The 23281-nt window shown below is 36.0% G+C and overlaps 1 protein-coding gene across 30 annotated transcripts in view; it reads left to right on the plus strand.

Annotated features, from left to right (window-relative positions):
* The window catches only part of RBFOX1 (RNA binding fox-1 homolog 1), a 918315-nt gene that overhangs the window by 806462 nt on the left and 88572 nt on the right, over positions 1–23281 (plus strand). For 29 of the 30 annotated variants that reach the window (XM_055709778.1, XM_055709787.1, XM_055709790.1 and 26 more), the window contains 4 exons: positions 10487–10630; positions 13464–13517; positions 18985–19077; positions 20771–20831. In XM_055709778.1, the coding sequence (XP_055565753.1) occupies positions 10487–10630; positions 13464–13517; positions 18985–19077; positions 20771–20831 (352 nt within the window). The remainder of the gene's footprint in view (positions 1–10486; positions 10631–13463; positions 13518–18984; positions 19078–20770; positions 20832–23281) is intronic. The other variant, XM_055709777.1, reaches the window with a different exon arrangement.

Raw genomic sequence — 23281 nt, forward strand, 5'->3', positions numbered from 1 at the left:
ACAGTGCACATTGTCTTCAGAAATGGATTCTTAAGGGGATAAATTGATGTGGCATGAGCTGCATGCCTTCCAGTATGAGATACTTAGAATATTTTTATCTTTAGCACAGATTTGAAAAAATAATCTCACATTGTAATATTCTGAAGGCAATGAGACTTTACTATTGATCTCCACTCATGAGAAAAGGATAAAAGATGCAGTTGACAAGAAAAGAAGAAAATTCACTGATACTTGTGGTAATGTTTATCACAGCTGTAAAAAAGCACAGCGATATTTTTTTTCCATGTGAACACCTTTGTGTAAACATTTAAGTACAAACAGATGTATCTGCGTAGATAACTCCTTTTCCTCTATGTTCTTATGCTTCTGGGAGGCACATTGCAGAGCTGGGATGTCTCAGAAATAAATTTACCAAAACCAGTATGATTAATTAGTCAGACAATCTACTTAAGAAAACAGGAATGGTACAAGCCCATTGCGTTTGTCGGTATGCTGTTCATGGTATGTTTGAGAAACAGTATTTTCAGAAAGCCCCAAACTCAGTTTTAAATTATTCTCTCTTTTTAATGGGAAGGTAACTTTTCAGAATCTAGATCCTTTTTAAATGGAAAATGTGCAATGTTATCCAAGGAAAGTATGAAGTTGATTTACCATGCATGATTTTTTCAGTTCTTTGTACACATTCAGTATGGTTATATTTTTGCTCAGGACGCATATATATTTTTTCTGCTGAACTTTTCTCGATTGCTTTTTTTATCAGGTTTACAAATCAAATCAAACAGGTATATTGCAGAGCTCTCTGATATTATTTTCTGCGCTTATAGCACAATGTATTGAATTATGCTTGCTCATGTACTGCTGCTGCTATTCTCTCCAGATTGAGAGAGAATGACTGTGGGGGCTGTAAATTCACTTGGCTTCCAGCACCACTGGTTAAATCAAGAGCCCTATTCAGGCTAGAGAAGAGACAGAGCAAGTGTTCATTACACAAATCAATTTGGTCAAAAGTACAGCACAGTGGGTACTCAACCATTGCTCACATAATATTGTCAACTTAATCAAATAATGCCTAGAAGACATTTGCAAGCTCTTTCTCTCTGAGAAATAACTTGATTGGTGCAGCTGGAAAAAAACAGGTGCTGGTTTAGGCATATAGATATATGGTTTTTAAATGAGCTGTTTTTAAAAAAATAAAAAATTAAATTTCTAAAGAGCTTTACCCTTATGTGGGTATGTATACATGAGAAACTCAGCGAAGCACCTAAGTTTGCTGCTGAGTATATTTTAAAAAATAATCTATTGCTTTTCTTCTCTTTCTTTTCTTCCTGTAAGTATTTTACAGGTTATTCCTACTAGTATTAGGCTGTGCTTCCTCTAGACTTGGTGTGGGTTTAAAAAATACACAACCATTTTGTATTTCTTTACAGATTATAGAAGAATGATCAGGACTTGGTAAAGGTTTTCAAGTTATACGAATACAAGGTGTTTCTAGTTTGTCCAGGAAGAGATAACAGGTTTAGTTCAATTTTAGGCATTCCGACCCTTTGCTCCATTTACTTTTTAAAAGCTGAGACTGAGGGCAGGGTTCTTTTGTAGTGGCATGCAAACAGCTATTCTGTGGCAGCATTTCATTACCTTTTAAAACAGGGTTTGATGGTGAAAGATTTTGTCTACACCGCCATTGTTTTGTGGAAAATGGAAGAGGTTAGTCAAGGAAAAAGAACAGAGGGGAACTCTAACACTCACCATTTCAGTGTAAGAAACATTATAGGTCTGACTGTCTTCAACAGTAGAAGGAAAAGGATACAGAAAATCGGTGTTTGCTGGGAAGGAGAATGGAATTGTTTTTTCTGCCCAAACAGAGTACACAAGGCCCTCTCTGGTTTCAGGTTCACTGACCATTCTGTTTTATTGCATGCAGCGCCTTTGTCACAAGTACTAAGGATGGGAGGAGTAACCTGGGGAAATGGCTTTGTATTAGAGCTGGATGAAAGCTTCAAAGGATACCTCCCCCCCACCCCCACCCCCCTCCCCTTTCCTAAAGAATGTATTTCTGGGTGAAATATATTGCAAATTTGGATCAGTAAGGTCTTAAGAAAAAAGTGGGGGAGATAATATTTTCTCCAAATAGGAAATTTTAAAATTTATTTTATCCAGAACAGCATCTTGTTTAGCAGTTTTCTTCACATCTATACATTTTTAAAATTCCTCGGAAAAAGCTAGAAAGGGAAATGAAAAAAAAAAAGTCAAAATGTTTTACAAAATGGTACTTTTCAAAAATGTTTTACAAAATGGTTCTTTTCAGTTAACATATAACTCTTTGGTAAACTATGGTAGTTTCTTCTGATACCAGAACTGTGTAATGCAGGTTGATCCTGAGGCAGCACACTGGATCACGTGTTCTTTGTCTGAGATGGAATGATCTGAGACTCTACGGTTCACTTGCCCCAGAAGGAGCAGCAGCTCTTAAGGGACTAGATACCTCCTTGACAGGTGCCTCAGGAGCACAGCGCGGGCCGGTACCTGCATGTGCATAATCACCGCAGGTTTTATTAAGAATCATGTATGCCTCTTGCCAGTTATTAGAAGGAATGTTTTTAACCACTAAACTTTTAAAACTTTGCAGCATAACTCCACATTTTTCATTGCATTTAACTCCCTTTCAGTGAAAACAGAGGAATTGGTATTATTGACAGTACTGGAAAAGCTAGGCTGCCCAGAGTAAAAACATTGTGGTTTTAGTTGATTTTAAGAATTTGACTTCAGGGTTGTCCTGTTTTGGCTGGGATAGAGTTAATTTTCTTCCCAGTAGCTGGTGCAGTGTTGTGATTTGGGTTTAGTATGAGAACACTGTTGGTAACACACTGATGCTTTTAGTTGTTGCTAAGTAATATTTAAACTAAGTCAAGGACTTTTCAGTTTCTCTGGCCCTGCCAGTGAGCAGGCTGGAGGGGCACAAGAAACTGGGAGGGGACACAGCCGGGACAGCTGATCTGAACTGGCCAAAGGGATATTCCAGACCACAGAATGTCATGCTGAGGATATAAAGTGGGGGGAGTTGGCCGTACCCTGGCGATCGCTGCTCGGGCACCAGCTGGGCATCATCGGTCAGCGGGTGGTGAGCGGCTGCATTGTGCATCACTTGTTTGGTTTTTTTCACATCTCTTTGGAACTGATTTCTCTCCTTTTCATTGCAATTGTTGTTGTTGTTATTATTAATTTTATTTCAATTATTAAATTGTTCTAATTTCAACCCTTGACTTTTATCTTTTTCCTGATTCTCCTCCCATCCCGCTGTGGTGGACAGGGGAATGAGCCAGTGGCTGCATGATACTTAGCTGCCAGCTGGGGTTGAACCATGACAAGTGTGAAGTCCTTAAGAACTTGAGTGAAGTCCTTTTAAAGAATAGAAGATTTCTCTTTCTAGAACTGAGTTAAAGAGACAAAAAATTAGTAGTTTGATAAAGAATTTCTTTACAAAACAATAGATTTCATTTTAACTGCCCTGGTGATGGATTTGGTTAAAGAGTGTACCTTATATTTATACTGAAAGTATCTTATATGAAATTATAAAATAATTTTTAAAAATACCCTCTTTGATCTGAGTTTGCTTACCTATAAGAATGGTTTCAATTTACATTTTTTCTACCACCTAAGCCTTCAGTAGCTCACTGGAATAAAGGAAGTTCATCTCAATTCATTTCTGTGTATGTGAGAATTCACTCTTCTATTTTGCATTATGTATTTATAACTTGCATTATAAGTTTTAAGACCACCATATATTAAGATTTTTAACATTTTATAATTGAAAATATGTGGTGGAATAGGAACCCAAAAGCAGTCTGTGTGATTTGATCAGAAATGGAGAGGGGTATGACAGCCCTAGGTGCTGATTTACCGAGAGAGAGAGAGAGAAGAGCAAGTATGTGTAAATATTGAAGATGGCTGAAACTCAAAGGAAAGTTTTATGTCAGATGTAACTTTCATTAGCGTCATTAACAATGTTTTCTGAATGCAGGCTAGTGAAGGCTTTTATTTTGGGTCACTTTTTCCTCAGTATATTTCAAACTGTCAGAGAATGACTTCAGATATTGTAATGGAACAACATATACAAGGGCGTCTCATTTTAGTACTAGTTTTCTTTAAATCTTTGTTATTATCATTTACACCTCCACACACTTGTGGTAGCTGATTTGATAATTTCGGTGATAAATATTAATGTGAGTCTATACTTGGGCAATATTTTGAGCATATCTATTTAATTTAAAATGGCTAGCTTAAGGAGTTGGTTTCATGATGTTTGTTTCTCTGAGGGGTTAGATATATATCATCGATTTTTCTGTTAAATAGTTTCTCTTCAATATTTATGAGATAACAACACAAAAATTAATTTTTATTAAAATGGAGATATCTACGTATTGAATAAGATTGGGCAAAGGTCAAGAGAAAAGCAAACTATAAAGAGAACTACCAAAGAATAGTAATAGCTTGACATAGGGTCTTAAGATAGAGAGGAAAAATTATTCTCTGAAATGATAAATTAAAATTGACATACAAAGACATATTTCTGGGTAGAGATGTAGACATGCCTCACATGATTTTCCCTGAATGTTGTCCATACCTAAATTAAATTTCATCAAGATTAAACTTGTTTAGCGCACATATATCGATTGAGTTAGAAATTACTAGGGAAAATTGAGCATCTCGATTCTGTATGAAGTGCCTGCAAATGCAATAAACAGTCGTTAAAGGATTCAAGTTTCAGCAACTTATTTTAACATTTATGACATGAAATGGTGCTGGAAACTTGCAATTGTGTGCAATTGTGTATTAATAAATATCCATAGCAAATGTTTTTTACATAAATAAGATTTTGTAGCACTGTCTGTTATTTTATAGTCAATGGGATGCCAGAGTTTTCATCCTGTGGTTCCCTCTGGGCAATACTCATCAATAATCTGCTAAATATGTAACTGTTTATTAGGTTTTTTAAATTAGAAATACATTCTCAGTGGAACCAGAAAAAAAGTCATGCAGCAAATCAGTGGAAATGACCTTTCAGTGAAGATGACAAATGACATCTTAAACCTCAGAGCTACAAACTAACCTGATACAGTGCTGACTGACATGCATAGGAAAAAAGCCAATCTGTAGTAATTTTCAAGGGTGCTGAGAACCTGCCGTTACCATTGATTTCTTATAGCACTAAGGGTCTGTTCTACCAGTGCTTTTGTAGCTTTACTTCTTGGTTTACCTGTTAATAAAGACTGCTTCTTTTAAAGTTATTTGAACCGTTTATTATAAGTGTAAATATTGAACTATTTAAAGTTATTTGAAAAAAATTTACACTGGATTTTGTTAAATAGCTTTAACAGTTATAAAGCATGATATAGCGTTCTAGAAATGTTTAGGAACTTCACAGTATCACAGAAATTCCGTACATCAGGCTTTGTAAATGAAAGCAGTCTATTTTGGGGTATTTATTGATGCCTTGTAATAAATATTGTACTGTGTCCACACACCCTGGGCCACAGCGTACTCATGTGATGCCGTTGTAACCAATTATGTCACTATAGAAGGCATAAAATGCCCTTAAAAAGCAAAAATCAAAACTTTATTGAAAATTCATACCTGCAAAAGCTATATGCTGTTGAAAATAGTCGTAAATCTTGATTAGGAAGGGCAGACAAGAAAGGAATTGTTCCCTTGTAATTTAAGGGGGTGCCTTGTTCAAGGTCACAATTGTAGAAGGAGAGAGACCCTTAAAAGCCTCTGGATAACTATTAGAGGAAAAAAGACCTCTTTGTTCTGAAAATTATCATAGACACCCAGCTGGTAAAATTCAATGGATGTGCTCTTTAGTAGGCAACTGGAGGTACAGTACTGCACTCGTGAATAATAGGGATTTCAGGTGATTTAGTGCTTCCTGCAGCCTGACTGTCAATTGAGATTTGCTACTGGAATGTGCTGGTGACAGTTCTGCGACTGCCTGTACAGGAGGTAGCCAGGAGCGAGGTTCTTCTGGAGCCAATTCAAGCTGGAGTGGAGAAACATAGAGTTAATGCCAAGCTGGAGAGAATCTTTGGGCATGACTATGAAATGCAGCCTTGGGAAGAAGGGTAAAGAGCCTTTCCTCTTTGCACGGTCCCTCACTGTGAAGTCAGCCTCAGTCAGGTGATTATTACAGTGATTTCCCAACTGTCAGAAAAAGCTGTCAGTCTCAAAGAGGGAATAAACGAATTAAAGAATATTCAAGGAAGTTAGGTGTGGTGCTTTTTTGGTTCGGTTTGGCTTTTTCAGTTAACTGTTTCTACTTAGCTCCATTTCAAGGTATTTAAACTGATAATATTTTGGAGCCATTAGTGTCTGTTACTTTGTGGAGAATGAGTAGAGGTACCGGCGAACTGGAGTAGAGCAGACACAATGCTGGTTTTTAAAGAGGCGGGAGAGAGAAGTTTTGGTGATACAGGTTAAAGGGATGTGCTGGCGTCAGAGTTTGTCCTGCGAAAATACTGGAAGAGGTAAGTGTGCATGCACTGCTGGTTTTAACACCTGGAAGTACAAGAAGAATAACCATCAGCATGGATGTGTCAAAAAGACACATTCTTTTACTTCTGCAGTGGCCTTGTGGACAAAGGAGAAGTACTGAATGTTACATTTTTCTTTTTGTAAGGCTTTTGCACTTTCACACAAGACATGCTTTTAAGCAAGCTGGGAAATACAGTAAACGTGCAACTACGATAAGGCGGGGTAAAAAACGGGAAACTGTGTTTAAGTAGCAGCTCGCTATCAAAATTAGATTTATTAAAAGGAGTTCTGCAGGGATTTGTGGTGACTCAGTGTTTTCTCAGTACTTTCATTAATGATCTGAGTGATGGAATACAGTGTATACTTACTAAATTTGCAACAGTACCAAGCTGGGAAGGACCGCAAGTACATGGCAGGACAAGATTAGAATTCAAAGTAATCTTGATAAATTGTAGGTATTGTCTGGAGAAATAAGATGGTATTCAAAAACATCAAATGCAAGGTGTTTACATAGCAATAATAAACTACACAAATACAGCATGAAAAATCACTGGTTAAAAAGCAGTTCCATAAACAAGATTATAATGGATTACAAGTTGTATGTGAATTTACATTGCCAACTTCTGTGGGAAAAAACCCAGTACACGCATAAGGAAAAGGTGGGACGACCAGGTAGCAGATAGATCCAGTGGTAAAATGTGTTGAATAGGTGGTTTATGAATTCTGATCTCTTCACAAAGTTAAAATCATGAACTTTTGATACGTGAAGTTAACTGATACAGCTTTGTACTCAAAACAATTAGGTCATATGTGAAAACACACACAGACTGTAGTCCCTTTTATGTAATTTCTATTTAATAATAAGGCTTAAGGGGGTTGTTTATTTATTTCTTTTGCATAAAGCATACTATTTTGCTTGATTGAGTCAAGAGAGGGTATTGAAAGAGACCAAACCCATAATAGATCAGGACTTGCACTGATTGCATACAAGACTGCAGGGATGTAGCCAGGCTAATGTCCTACACCGACTTCAATTAATTTTTAAAGAAATACCAAACCAGTCTTTAGATCCTCTAGCAATGAAAATATTCTCTTGAAATGTATTATGTATGTGTAAGGTAAATTGCATTCTAGCTCTTTGAGTCCACAGGGCTTTGAAACTTTCCTTCCTGGGATTTTGCAAAATCCAGCCTGTCTTCTGTCCTATGTGTATTTTACCTCCTTGGTGTTACTTGGAAATTTGTATAAGCTCCACATACCAATTTCAGTTTGCACTTACCCTTCTCCAGATCTCCTATGCATTTCCGTAGATTTCTGGATGATAATACACTTTGTAAAGCAACTGTTATATTGTCAAGCCTTTTAATACATTTAAAATGGTTTAGTTGTGTTGATTCTGCCACAGACTTCTTTAAGGGCATTTGCAGGTGTGAATCTCCGACGATAGTGACTTTCTGAAGTTTCTGGTTTTCAGTCCTCACAGCCAAAACTCTGAGGCATTCTTTGTTGAAACTACCAATTTATTCACAGAAGCTTTAAATTTCCAAATAAAAAAGAAATGCCCAGAAAATAGCAGTACCTGGATGGACCCACTTCACCCATAATTTGTAGCTCCTTCATTTTAGCGTCATCTTCAGAAATCTCACTGGCTTTTTGTTAGCAATGTTTCTGTTCAGCTTCTTGGTACAGAAGTTGCTCCTGATGTTTTGGTATGCTAATAGTGCACAGTTCAACCTTCCTACTCTTTGTTTCTCATCATTTATATTAATAGAATGAACAGAAATTACTTTTTCCAATTTGCATTTATACAGTAAACTGATTATATAATTTCTTCCTGGGGCACCCTTTGTTCCTGAAGCTAAACAGCACCTTCAGAATTCTCTAATTCTCTTCAGATTAATCTAATTGACCTTAAATTCTTCCAGAGTGTTGTATTTCGAGAGTTGCCAGCCCCTGATCCCCCACCCGCTCTCATACACCATATCTCCTTCATAGTCCTCTCCTTCTAAGGCCTGAAGGTAGAAGGTAATCTCTGTGGTGTCTATGGATGGAACAGTTGCCTAAAATCTAAATTTTGAATTTCTGAGTTGGTTTTAGATAGCAAGAGATAGCATGGAATGTGGCTTTGTCTTTTATCAGCTATATACCCTGTTTAGTATTTAAATTGCTAGAAATTTGTAAAGATGAACTATTTAGTTTGTGGGACCCTTGCCATGAGTTTAGGGAGTAGCAGTTGAATATTGTCACTGCAGTGGCAGTGACTCAGTTTTAGTTTTACACTTGAGTTGTTCCCTGTTTGTTTGGAACACCTGAAATCATTTGTTAGTGTACACAGAAGTTTGTAGTTGTGTATGAGCATCAGCGTATCCCGTGAAATGCAGACACCACCAATGAACTGATGCTTCTGCAGAAATGTAAGAACCTCTCTCTGTAAAGCGTTCTTAGCCCAAAAGTACGGGCAGTGCGGGAAATTTTACATGTTTGTACTTTGAATTTGAATTTACTGTGGAAGATGATGTTGAATATAACTTGCTAGAGTGAAATTTTTATGTAGTTTTCTCTGATGTAAATGATGTATTTAGTTTGAGTTGTTTTGCTTCCTTCTTAACAGCCTTATTGGTATTGAAACTGTGTGGTAAGGTTTATTTTTTTATAACCAGTTTTATTCTGCTTAAACTATTGTCTCTTAAAAGAAATGTGATACTAGCAGGAAATGGCAGACTTCCTCATTTTTTTTTTTTTAATGAAAAAATTCAGAAAGACAAGCTGAACTGTAACATTAGAACAGAAGAGAAAAAGGAATGCTTGGGAGATTAATATGGTGGGAAGGAAGAGGAAGGGCAGAGAAAATAGAGTAACAGTTATAAGATGGTCCTTGTTGTTTTATTCAACTATTTTCTTTCCTGTTTTCTGGCAAATCCCTTCTACCAGTGCAAAAAACCCTAAACCAAATCAAAACAAACCCCACCGAAACCCCCAACTGCTATGCTGGTTTTACATACCTATGCAAAATCTTTTTCTAGTGAATGTGTGCTGTGCACACAGTGATTATTTAGGCACTGTATGATGTAAATAAAGAACACAGATAAGAAATTGCTATAATATACTGAAAGACCAGCATTGGTTACTTTTGCTTTTGGGATGAAGGACATTATTTTTTTTCCTAATCTCTCAATGGGTTTATGATTCTGCTTGTTTGTTACATTGTAATACAAAGTGATGTCCTTCAATTATAAAATACCATTTTAAAACTAGAGAACAATGTCCCTGTAAGAAATACCATGCTATGATCTTAATTTTGGTGAGAAAGAAAATATGTGAAACTTTGTTTCTGGGTCTCACTTTAAGTCGAACAACCTTCACTGCTGATTATACTTCTGTTCCCTTTCACAACTCAAGGCCTTTTCCATAATGGTGACCATTTATCTAGACAAAATGACCCTCCAGTGCCCATCAGCACTGCTTATGAAATGGCAGCTAGGATGTGATGTGTTACCTGCCTCCTGTGTAGAAGTCCCAGTGGCCTCTAAATGAAAGTACTAATCTTGTTCGAAGGTGTATAGCTTGCTTCTGCAAGTAGGCTGCTGTTTGGACATGGAGGTTCAGTTTCTTCCATTGGCAAACACTGATGCAGTTAAAGGGATTTCAACAATTTTACAATATAAGGAGGCATATTTATTCATTATTTAAAAATAACTAAGCAAATCAACAAACAATAATCTTCCTATTCTCCAGTTTATTCCAAATACATTTTACAAATATCACTGAAAATGTATATTGTTGAGACAGATACAGAAATTGGTTTGATTTTCATGTATTTCAACTTCTGGTGTTCTTCAGTACCTTTGCACAGTTTGACCTCCTTTTTAGTCATTTTTCTGAGAATTGAAGCCCACCACTTTATATTGAAAATGGCAGAAATACTTACAATGTGCTTTATTTTGCTTTACCCTTTTAGCAGACAGATGATGCAGCACAGACCGATGGCCAGCAACAGACACAATCTTCTGAAAATACAGAAAACAAATCGCAACCAAAACGGCTTCACGTCTCAAATATACCATTCAGATTCCGGGATCCAGATCTTAGACAAATGTTTGGAGTAAGTACTCACACTTTATTTATGCTTTTTCATATTTGCAGTGCAATAGGGTTTTTATATTATAGGCAACCATGAGAGCAGTATTGTGATTTAGGCTGTTTAACCATTTTCAGTAAAGATTCTGTTTTCATTTATTTCTAACCAAACATCTGATTTGCCAGCCACAACTGGGAAAAGAAATTCTACTGATTCCACTGTATGTGATACAGCTGGGTGTATTCTGTGTATTGTGTTTTGTATTACATTCCAAAAAAGCTACATTGGCTTAAAATATTGAATGCATATATATTCCTGCTGTACACTTCTGGATTTCTAGATCTGTGTTTATTGATTTTGGAGAGCGTGATGTAAAATCATCAATACTTGACCTCATGAGCAAGGAACCCAAATCTATAGAAGTAAGACATGGGCTGAATCTAATCAGGAAGCCCAGGAGTAGGAATCCTCACCCATCCCCACAGGTATTGTAGGTCTGCAAGCTTCTAAAGTTTTTGCCAGTATTTTTCTGTCTCATCATTTTTGCTTTTACCCAGGCCATTTGAGCTACCTTCAAGTGCATTGGCTGTATCTACACGTATGTGCCATCAGTTCTAGGCTAACTGTTAGAAGTTAGACGAGGTGTCTTTTCCCTGCTCCAAGAATACGTTTGTCTTGAAGTGTCACTAAACAAAAGCTAGAAGTAGTGATTGATCAGCTGTTAGAACCCAGCTTTTCCTAGTTAGTACTCTTAACTAGTTTTGTTACCCTTGCTTTCTTATTTCTGACTCATGAAAACTTAATTCCCTTCTGTGTTACAGTTTGTTACACAATGCAGCACCAAGTATTTCATGGCTCTATACTTCTTTCCAGCTTTCATGTTCGCTTCAGATTTTTAAGTTCTTCTAATGTCTTTGCTTGTGAGATAAGCCATTGTGGTTTGCAGTATTTATTTCTATGCAATGAAGGAAACAGTCACTGGAAAAAGAGTGCTGGTGTAGTATTGGAAAATGAGTGACTGTTATGTTGTATCTTAGTTGTTATAAGTAACCTCCCCTAAGTACACCTAACGGCTCGACAGCAAAATAGCAGAAAGCATAATAATTAACCACCTAAAGAAAAACATGAAGATTTATTTAAATTTTAAAACCCACGTAAAATAGATAGATTTTATTTGAAATGAAAGTACCTTAAATGAAAGGATCTCTCTTCTTTCAGGTATTGTAGTAATTTATAGGTGAATAAAGCCTAAATTTCAGTATTTCTAAGTCTTAGGTCTCAGAAGACTAACACTGGAGAATGGCTAGAGTTTTCCTGCTTTAGAGTGACTTGGTAACAGTAAACGTTTAGCTTCTGAGTTGGTAGAAAAATTAAATTTTTGCAAATGTGTGTTGAAATATAAAGTATGGTAATACTGCATCATGACTGTGTTATACATACAGCAGAGGAACTTTTTACATGCACATAAATACAGCACGGGAGGACTGTTTAAACATTAAGTCAATGTGTGCTTATAGGCTAAAGTTGCAGTGAAAATATTAAGTAGGTCGTGAATGCAAGAACATAAAATAAACCAAGGGATAAGAATTGATGGTGGATTTTTCATAACCAAGTTGAAACACTTCAATAAGCTAGAAAAGGAATACTGCCCTTTCTGGCCTGTAATGGTTTATTATATCCTAAAAGACTGGAGTACAGGCTCATTTCTGCAGTTCCTTGGATTTTTGCTAGATTACTCTTCATTTGCCTGTTTCTAATTTCTGCCTTTTTATTTAATACATTGTGTCATTTATCAGTGTTAACAGTGATCCATCCTGCATGTTAATGACACACGAAATAACAGAAGCGAGCCCCTGATACGTTACAGTGTCACATCACAAAATGTGTCATATCAGAAAGCGTTCTAACTAAATACTGCCCAAGTCAAACATTTATTCTCAGTCTCCTAAGAGAAGTCCAGTGGAGTCTTTTTCTTTGGGATAGCAAAGTGGCCACGTTTTGTGTGTGTGAGCAATGCCTAGATGATTGTGAGAGCAGTTCTAAGGTCGAGGCTAATAGCAGTTACTACTAATATTATACTAAAAGTGCCATTCTGAGCAGGGAAAAATCCCCAACAAGTCAATATCCATTCTAATTTTCCAGAGTATACTCTAGTGAGTCAAGAGTTTCTTAGGGAGTAATGGTTATCCCTTCTCAGCAAGGGTGGAGGGAAATCCTCACTTCCTTGAAGCCAGCAACAAAACTACCAGCTGGTTTAAGCTTGTTCCTGTAAAGCCAAAGTAACCAAACACCTTTACCTATTCTGCAGAGCAACTGCAAGAAGTCTTCTGAACCAAAGGGTCTTCAGAGGGAAGGATGACCAGAGGGTGGCAATGCTCGTGCAGCCATTCATCCTGTCTCGTTAGAGAAGTTTATTACACTCCAAGCAAAGTAGCCCAGTAGCATATTACGTATGACAAAATGGTGTTGGCAGATGGGACTGGATGGATCACAGGGAAGTAACCTGCTATGTGCAAAGACAAAATAAAATAAAAGAAGAAAACTGGGACTTTCACTTCACTGTGATCACAGTTTAAAGATGATTCCCTCTTTGTCAGGTGGTTTCACTGAAGTTAAGGTTCGTAAGTGCATATGTGGAATGACAGTGAAAAGTGTAATGATAGGTATGATTTAGTTGTAATAATGATCTGGCTTCTCTTCAGTGTGTTTTTTGGTGCTTGGCTATCTTTGACTTTATATTCTTTAACTTTTTTTTTTTTTTATGTGGTGCACATTTTCTGAAAGAAACATTTGTATTAGATGTGAAACAATTGTTGGAGTTATCTTATTTTCATGTAACTTTTCTATTTCTTTGCAGCAATTTGGTAAAATCTTAGATGTTGAAATTATTTTTAATGAGCGAGGCTCAAAGGTAAGCAGTTCATTTCACTCATGGAATTTTTTAGATTTGTTTAAAATATTTGTGTGAGTAAAAGGAAACAACTGCACTGCTGTAAAAAATAACATCTGAAATTCTATGTTAGTGAAAACATCTTTGGAGCTGTCATTTGGTTTCCTAAGCAGCATGAAAATCATTGGACTCATATCTTTTAAAGGGGGTAATTTTAGCTACTCCAAACTGGCATGCGTTTTATGGGAATGTTGATTTCTGCTGTCTTTATTCTTGAAGGATAATTATCTTGTTTATTTTATAAGATGAGTCCATACTTACAGATATTTATAGGCAGGTTTGTATTAGTACAGGTATTTTTTCCCCTATTGAAATGAAAGATGATAATGATACCTAATAACTATCCTCTTTAGTAATTAACTGAGAAAATATGATTGTTCCAGATTATCTAAGTGCAGATGTTTTCCTCTTTAGTTAAAGCTTCAGTACACCAACCCTTTGAAAATAATCATTTAACATTTATTTGATTAAAAGAGTTCTTACTGTATTGCAAACATCTATATTTTTCTGAAAATTACTTTGCCTTAAATGCATACTTCAATTTATTGATATTTAAGAAATAAAGCAAGACAGAATGCCTATGACTGCCATTAGCTTCGTTACCTGGTGCAAAATTGCAGCCCAGTCTTCTTCACCTATGGTATCAGCTGCATTGTAAGGGTTTACGTGGATGCCATATGCATGATATCTTTTTCCTTTTCCTGTCATGTCAGACACCGTATCATGTTTATCCACTGATGTTTCAGTCTTCCTGTAACTCTCACATACGATTTATTATTAGTGGTAGAATTCTTTTCCTGTTATAGACATACTGACATTTTTAAAAAGTCACCTATATCATAAATCTGTATTACGTCAGACGTATCTTAATTTGGTTAATTGTTCCCTTAATGTGTTATTATTTATATTCTAAATGTAAAGCTGGTTTTTTTTGTTGGTTTTTTTTTTATTAGAATAGCTGAAATTTCCTAGTTTACATTCCAAAATTATTCTGGCAATCATTAATTAGTACTCTTCCCTGCTAGCCCAAACCCAGTTGGAACTTTTACCACTTTTTCAGTAAACAACCACAATGTATGGTATTTGGTGGCTTACAGACTCCTGCTCTGGCTGAAGTTTATTGTCATTAAATTGTAGCTGTTCAGTAGTGTTTGCAAAAGACGTTGACTGTTCAGAACCTGCCTCTGCTCCATAGCATTATAAATTCCAAAAGACTTCCCACATTTGCCACCTTTGACATCCTTTGAAGATGGAGCGGAACTGAGTACACATCGTGGTCGTGGTGGTTTACACGTTTGGTTAGCCATTCAGTCTTACACATGTAGGACTTCTAGTCACCACATCTGCATTGGACTGCATAAGTATAAGGCTTTTTTAAAGTATTTGGGGGATGGGGTGAGGAGGTATTTCTGAACTGAGTGGGTTTTTAATAGTGGTCTCGCACTAGTGAAAACATCCCAGTACCTTGTGCTAAACCCAAGCTGCTCCTAGAAAGGATTCCACAAGGAAGAGGTTTTCCTAGGTGGGCTTGTAATATCACTACCTCAGTTACACACTTTGCGTTAGACTCTAAGCCCTGTTCTTAGTAGATACTTCTACACTACCTAGTGCTGTTTGGTGCATCCAGGCTGGCTCTGAGTAGGCTGCTGAAGATACTCAAAGCAGCTCTGTGATGCATCTCATTGCTTGTGTGTGCTGCTTCTCATCTTGTTTAGAGTTATTTCAGGTATTTTGATTTGTAAAAGTACCCTTAGATTCTCTCAATTAAATAAAAAGTTTGGTTTTTTTTTTCCTTAATCTGATCATTTCATGTCCATTCTGTAGGATTTAAGATGCACCAGATTAAAGTCCCATTCCTGGCAGTGCTTATCTATGTTTTCATAAAAACCCACTGAAACTGAAAGGACTACTAAGTGGTCTCAAACTGAGTACAGGTAAAAAAGTTTGCAGGATCAAAATTCAAATTTGTTTCTAGCTGCAGTTTGGCATAAAAGTTGCTAGATTTTTTTTTTTTGTTTCTTTCTGTTTTTATTTCTTTTGATTCTAATAATTCATGTTTTAAAATATTCCTGTAAAAACAACAGAAGTAAGCTTGTTTTCATGCCATGATAGTTGAGAAAAGTGGAATTGCTTATTCAGAAAACATAATGCTGGAGCACCACCGTAAAGTATAATATAATTTTGATGAAGGGGATCTCTTCAAAAAAGAAACCCTAAAATAATACAAGTTTCATGCTACTGCAAATTTCTGTTTGTTTGTGGGCATAATAATAATTAAGATAACTTTGCAAGAATTGCATGGCAACACTGCTGACTTTTGAAACTCTTTATAAGAATTGCAAGAATTTCAGTATTGTTTTGGCATAGACCTTTCTTACAACCTGTGAGGCTTACCTTTGCCAATTCTTGAAGCTGTTGATTAAAGTAACATGAAGAACTGCTGGTAACCTTCTCTGCATTTCCCACTCACCATGGAAGGAAGATTTAGAATAGAGCTTCTGTTACTGTGCCTATTCTAACACTACTCTGCAGTTTTAACACTGAAGCTCTCCACGGAGCCTCAGGTGGCTTGTCTCAGACGCAGCTGCAAGGCTGTAAAGATACAGGAACATCAACAAGTACCGTTTTTTCCCAGGTGTAAATGAATGTGCTATACAGCTATATAGTACCTACATACTTTCACAAATCTGTTTGTGTGCATAGGTGTTAGTATATATAATATATATATTAATATATATTTCTTCAAATAAGAGCTGCTCACGTACTAACTTGGCTATTGTTAAATCACTTGACAGACTTTAAAACTAAAATGCAGAAATCTGCATTACTAGTTAATACAATACATAGCACGCTAAGCTAAAGTAGCTGTTGAATCAGCTGTGTATAAAATTAATGTTAATGTGTTTATGTAGATATTTGAACGTGTGATGAATCTGTGTTCTGTGATTGAGTTTCTGTGTCAGCTAGGTAAAATTAAAAATTTGCATAAATAATAAGAACTTAATTGGAATAGTGTTAATTATGAGAATAAGTACAACATAAGAAATGAAAAAAATACAATGAGTATTCTTTTCAGAATCTTTGAAGTTTCTGTCTTATCTTGGCTTGTGGCTCCACTTTATATCTTTTCCTAATTTTTTAATATAATTAGGTTTTCATCTTTTCCTTTAGTCATTTGAAAAAAAATAACTGGTAGTGCTGAGAGCTAAGAAGACTGATTCAAACTTTTGACTAAACAACTCCCACCAAATGTCCGGAATTCAGAGGGACAGACATTCAGCCAGGAGGAGGGGGGAGAACAAGCAGAACTGGGGGATTTGTGCTATAGCATGGAGCTAGGCTCTTTGGATCGATGGATTCAGGGATGTTTTCCACTATGAAATTTACTTAAAAGCATCTTAAATTATGAGCTTTTTTTTTACAGAGCTTTTAGAAGATGGGAGGAAGCAGTTGAAGAAATAAAAGTTTAAAGTTGAGGGTGGGTTTAGGTATGCGAAAAACCTATGCAGGCATCTAAACCAGAGGGATTAGTGCTAAGGAGGGGGGTTTACTTTCTCTCAACACTTCTGGTGCTTTGGGGAAAAGTGTGTTACATCCTCAGTGTTTTGTGACAGGCAAGGTCTTGGCTTTCGGCTGGAAGTGGGGAGGGTAGAGTGGAGGAAATGTGTGGAATCAGGAGTTTTGAGAATGGCTTCAGCTAGATGTGGAACTGCTGACAGAGCACTTCTGGGCTCCTCTGCAGCTTGGCTTTAAACGGGGGGAAGGACCAACAGCCCGTGTGTTCAAGCTGAAGAGAATGGAGCATGAACTGCTGCTGGGTATAAATGGCACCTTCTGTGGTGTAAGCTGGCATAAATAAATGTGTTCAATAAGTAGGTAAAATAACCCAAATAACCCATATAATGATCCTGGTAGTCTCTTAACTTTTTTTATTGATTGGCAATTAATTAGGTTTGTAGTTCATATCCATTGTTTTTCTTAGTGCTTGATGTCAGTTTTGCTTTAGCTTCATATTTGGTCTCCTCTGTATAATATAATGAATGTATAAATATATTTTCTTTTTTTCTTTTTTTCTTTTTTTTTTTTAAGTCAGTCAGTATGTACATAATAGGTAGAACTGCAGAGAGTAAGTGCGTGAATACTGGCCAGAAAACCTAGGGAATGGACTGGAGCATGAGGAGACATGGTGCATGGCTTATGGCTGAGAACATAACAGAGGAAAGCTTGAACTTTTAGTTCAAGCTAAAGTAACAGTAAATAAAAAGGTTGTGGTAGGACTTGCAATGTGTGCAGCAATGCCCATTTATAATGTGGCCATATATAATCTGCAAATGTTTCTTGTTATGAAACACCAAGGATGTAGATGCTTATTTGTTCGGATAACTTTGGGAAAGCATGCAAAGGCATTGTAGTGCTCATGTAAGAATTAATTCAAAGGGTTGGTGTATGTTTCTAAAGTGGTTTTCAATGTCTGATTTTTTCAAAAATATTTGCCATTGTAAACATCAGTTAACTTAGCACAAGAAAAAGTGTTTTAGTAGGATTGGAAATGTTTGTTTAGCCTAATATTATAAAGCAAAGCATTTGTCAGAAGCAGAATTTCAGACTTGTTGAGTATTCTCCTGTCCCACTAACACGGGATTTGGGAGTTTTACCACTTGCATGTTCTGTATGTGGGAAGTAATATACATAAAGAGTAAATGAACCACTTAACCTTATTCAAAACTTTTGCATTTTTATTCCTTTATCAGAGTTTCTTTTTCTATTCACATCATGTGATTTTCTTTGATCTGTTAATACAAGAAAGTTTATAATTTGTTCTAAAAGTACTTTTGTTTTGTTGGTGGTTTTCTTTTCTTTTTTATTTTATAAAAAAATAAGTAAAGGCTGTATAGTTTGACAAAAGTTTAAGTTACCCTAGTGTTGCATGGGAACAATGTTTCTTATGATCACAACAGCATGATTAAGTAGGCAATGTTTTAGAGTATATTGACATTCAGTGTTGAATTTTGTGCACATGTTTTTTATTTTGTTGAGATATCTGCATGTCATTAAAATGTGGTTCATTTTCTTTTCTCATTAGTTCATTTATTTCTATGTGAAGACACTGTAATTTATTTTAATTTCATTTTCTTATTGTTAGATTTATTTTCCTCTGTAGTGACATGTAGAAAGGTATTTTTGGTATCATTCTTTGAATTTCTCAGAGGGTATTATCTAACTGGTGACAGGAAAAATTTGTTCACATTTGTCGCTTATTTATTGCACATCTCAATACAATTATAATTTTTCTAATTTGCATGTTACAGAAATGAAGCAAGGACAAGAAAATATTAAATTAAAGACAGAGAACATAAGCAAACAAGTGGTCATTGACTGAAATAATAATGTGCATGTTGTTTTCCCCCCTTCTCCCTCCTGCATGCAGGGATTTGGTTTCGTAACTTTCGAAAATAGTGCTGATGCGGACAGGGCGAGGGAGAAATTACACGGCACCGTGGTAGAGGGCCGTAAAATCGAGGTGCATGTTCAAAATATTTTCCTTTTCATCTTTTTTATAAATGTCTGCTTCACTCTCATTTGTTGTTTCAGATGCATCATTGGTGTCTTCTGTGTGCTCCCCTTTCCCCTTCCCATTGTTTATATATATATTTATATATAAAGAGAGAGAATCTGGCCTTACTTGGGTTTTTTATTATTATTTCTTTTGTAATTATTATTATTATTATCATGATTGCTGAAAGGTTGATGACAGAATTAAAAAAAAAATGAAAGCTTTAATATTTTGAAGTTATTTTGGATGTTTTGTAAATCAATGGGTGCAGTAGATTCCAAAAACCAGCCAACAAAAAAAAGAAAAAAAAAATTGAGAACAACAAAAAAAGAAAAAGTGTGACAGACAAAACAAAAACAAACAAAAGGTTGGTTTTTTTGGTTTTTTCGTTTGTTTTTTTTTTTTTCTTTTTTTTTTTTTTCCTGCAGGGTTGATGTGGGATCCACAGTGGCTTTTAAAAATTAAAATTGGGAAAGAAGCATCCAAAAGATGTACAAGAAAAAAAAACAAACAAAAAAAAAAAGCCAGACTAGAGACCGAGCAATTTTAGCATTTAATTTTTAACGAAACTATCAGGCCACTTTGGCTCGATGGCCTGAGCCATTCATACCTATTAAAAAAACAACAAAAATGTGTTTTAATACCACTGGATCCCCTTCAATACTGCCTCAGTCGTATTTGTTAGAATAAAAAAATACCAATTGAAAATGCTGTCGTCTTTTGAGTAAGATGTTGCATATTTTGCCTTTTCATTTTCCCCCTTCGACGGTAGCGCTTAGGGCCCTCACCAAACTCTCAGTAACCATGGTAACTGTATACATACCCATGCTGGCGATGGTGCTGAATGGTAAGTGGAGAAGTCCATCTGCCGTTTCACGTATTTAGCGCTGATATACCACGTGAATTTTTTTGACTTGTTGTATTAAGTTTTCTTGATGCTACATTTTTTTCTATATTGGTACGCCTGTAATTGAGTGTACGTTTTAAGCAAGCCTGGGAGGCACTGATTGGATTGAGGATATGACTTCGTGCACATCTTACTCAGATTGTTAACTCCATATTGTGTTAAATAATGCACCCTCTTTTTATCCTTTTGTTAGCTGTGATTTTAAAGCTTGAATGATTTTGTTAATTCTTGCAATGAAAAAGGCTCTTGTTCCAAGTGTTGAATGCTAGATGTTGCTTTTCCAATGGTACTTCTCTTCTAAAGGGTTATGTTGCACACTGCTAAAATTCGTTTGTCCCTTTTTTTGACATTTTCTTTGTTTCCTTGTACCTTGTCTCTTTCCTTTCTACTCCACTGCATGTTCCTTCATATGATCTTTTTTTCTGTTTTGAGTATTTATTGTATCAGTGTTATCATGGAATACAAGCATGCTCTTAAGTCTTAAATTATGCAGTACCTTTTAATTTGCTTTTAATGTCTTTTTATTAAAGTTTAAATGATATGATGTTGCTTTATTGAAATGATTTGTAAGTTAAAATGGTTATGAAAGTAAATGTAATTATAAATAGTATGATTTTGTTATGCTCCTGTTGCCTTCTATAAATTAAATTGCATTTTATTTTTACATGACTAATAGCAGTAATAATGCATGCATTTAATAGCAACATGGACTCTCTCTGTAACCCTTTCTAATCTGGTGTTCTATGTGCTTAGGTAAATAATGCAACAGCACGTGTAATGACAAATAAAAAGACCGTCAACCCTTACACAAATGGTAAGTGCATGAGATCTGGGTGCGTTGTTTTAATGTTGGTGCATGTGAAGCCTTACGCTTCTGCGGAACGGGTGGGCTCATCTTCTCACGGAGTGTCATGGACGCGTCTCCTTGGGCTCAGGTGCTGTCCAGCGACCTAAAACATCATATGGCTGGGCGTAAATTCTGGCTGCGTAGAGTTCAGCTAATTCACAGCCATGTGGGCATAGCATGCGTCATATTGCCTGATTGGAATTCTGCGTGATTAACCACAGTGGCCTTTGTACAGGAAAATATACCTGACAGGGAAGCATTATTCTCTTTTAGCTTTGTGCAGTGTTAATGTTGCGATGAATGAACTAATCGGAGGATTCAGTTTTGCTTGGATGATGGAGGTAGGGAGACCAGCAAGGAGAATGTCTCTGTCAGGCATGAGATACTTTTTGGTACCAAGACACACATCTAGTCAAAGATAATTTTCTGTTTCTTCTTTCCACACATTCTTAGAAGTAAAGGGCAAGCTGTAAGGGGTGCTGCTTCCAGGTTGTGTTTTTTTTTTTTTTTTTTCCCCTGGAAAAATCTAAATTCCAAGCTTTCTAAAAAAATCCATTCTAATACCAATCTAAATTGTTATAAAGTATGTAAAAATGTTTCCTTTGGCAGTAGTTTCCTTGGAGTTCTTTGCATTCGCTAGTTCAGAAAATTCTGACAAGTTCCAAACTCAACAATGTCAAACAATAATATATCCAATTGAAGTTAATTGCAATTACATTTTCTAGTTTTACTAGACTGCGTAGTTATAATTGTTTCCTTTTCGATTTAATTGAGGTTTTGCCATCCAGCAGAAAGCAGGTGAAATCTACATGTACATCAGTAAAGGTTTCCACAGGTAGCTTAGGTTCTTCCATGTTGAAATGAAATAATGGATCTTATTTTCTGTATCTGAGGTATCATTAAGGAGGTTTTACTAAAACCCTAGGCAAACAGTGGCTTTATTTTTTAATGAGAGAGTCATAATTTTTTCCTACCACAGTAAAAATAAAATATAGTAATATTTTTTGTTTGACATGTGATAATTGAACTAGTTAGAATGATCTGGAGAAGAGTCTGAAATTCCTCATGCTTTCTCAGAAATTGTTTTCTTCCTCATTTTGTATGTAGATGTGGAACTTGGCAAATGATCCAGATGGGAAAATCTCCAGTTTTACTGGCTTTAAAACATCTCGCTGAATCTAGCGAAAGAGACATGAAGCTTGACTGGATCACATAACAAGATTTTTTTGCAAAAAGGAGCTAAATTAACTATACGCATGTGATACTATGAACATTGTCTGCTTTATTGAATGACAAAAGGCTAAAAATAGTTTTATTGTAAATTTTGATCTATATTTTTAATTCATATTATCCCAAGGCTTCCAAACTGTTAATTAGCAAATAACACATTGCATATCAACACATCCAGTGCTGAAGGAAGGGAATGCTGGAAACAGAGATGTGAAATTTTTAGGAGTCTGATTTTAGAGGAGGCTAACCTCTGTGTCCTGCACTGCAGGATTACGCAGGCCATACATTATCATTTATTAATATCCAAACCAAGGAAGATGAAAGTCTGCTGTTAAGTTGTTCCCACTTACACTGTTTTGTCTTTCTGGACTAAATCTCACCAAAAGTGCGAAATACCTTGTTCAGTGCAGAACAAATAATATTTATGTTTGTAAATCCAGACATCCAAGGTGTTGCATGTAGGATGTTCTTTTACACACTTTTTGAGGGTATCAACCAAGACAAACTCTGGTTGTAGTTCATACAAGTTGTGTTTTTTTGGTTTGGTGGTGTGGGGTTTTGTTTTGGTTTTTTTAATGCCTGAGGTCCACTAAAGCAAACACACAAGGAGAACAGTGTTCTTCTTGCATAATCATTACAAGCGACAAGGAATGAAGTGTAGACATGCAAGGTGCTTCATTTAGTTTAATCAGTGCTTGTATTATCAGTCATCCTGACATTGAATGATTCTAGTTCTTTATCATTTTTTCAGGAATTAACCAGTGCTATAGCTGATTATTAAAGATTATTGTTCTCTAAAGTAAAGGTCTAATCTTTTAAATAGGACATAAGGCTAGTTTTTCTGTGTTCTGTAACCATATTAACATTTGCAAGATGCTTCTGACGTGGATAACCAGAAACATTTTGCTTGCGCGTGCCTATCTCTTCAAAGCCACTTTTTTTTTTAATGTCTCTTTATTTCTCAGAGTATGTGGTGACTGACATGTTATTGGCAGGTATTCAAACCGTAGCTGGGGCATAGTATTATGTAAAAACATCAGGCACCAATAGTTATTGTAATTTAAAGATAAGATATGCTCTGTTTTGTCTTTCATTCCTGAATACTGGTGGTTGTTTGATAACAGGGCTCGTTGTAAATATGATTGCAAAAGGCAGTAGGTTTTAAAGCACAAAAACCTAGTGTTTTT

Source organism: Falco cherrug, chromosome 4 (genome assembly GCF_023634085.1).
Source record: "Falco cherrug isolate bFalChe1 chromosome 4, bFalChe1.pri, whole genome shotgun sequence".
In the NCBI taxonomy this organism is placed as follows: domain Eukaryota; kingdom Metazoa; phylum Chordata; class Aves; order Falconiformes; family Falconidae; genus Falco; species Falco cherrug.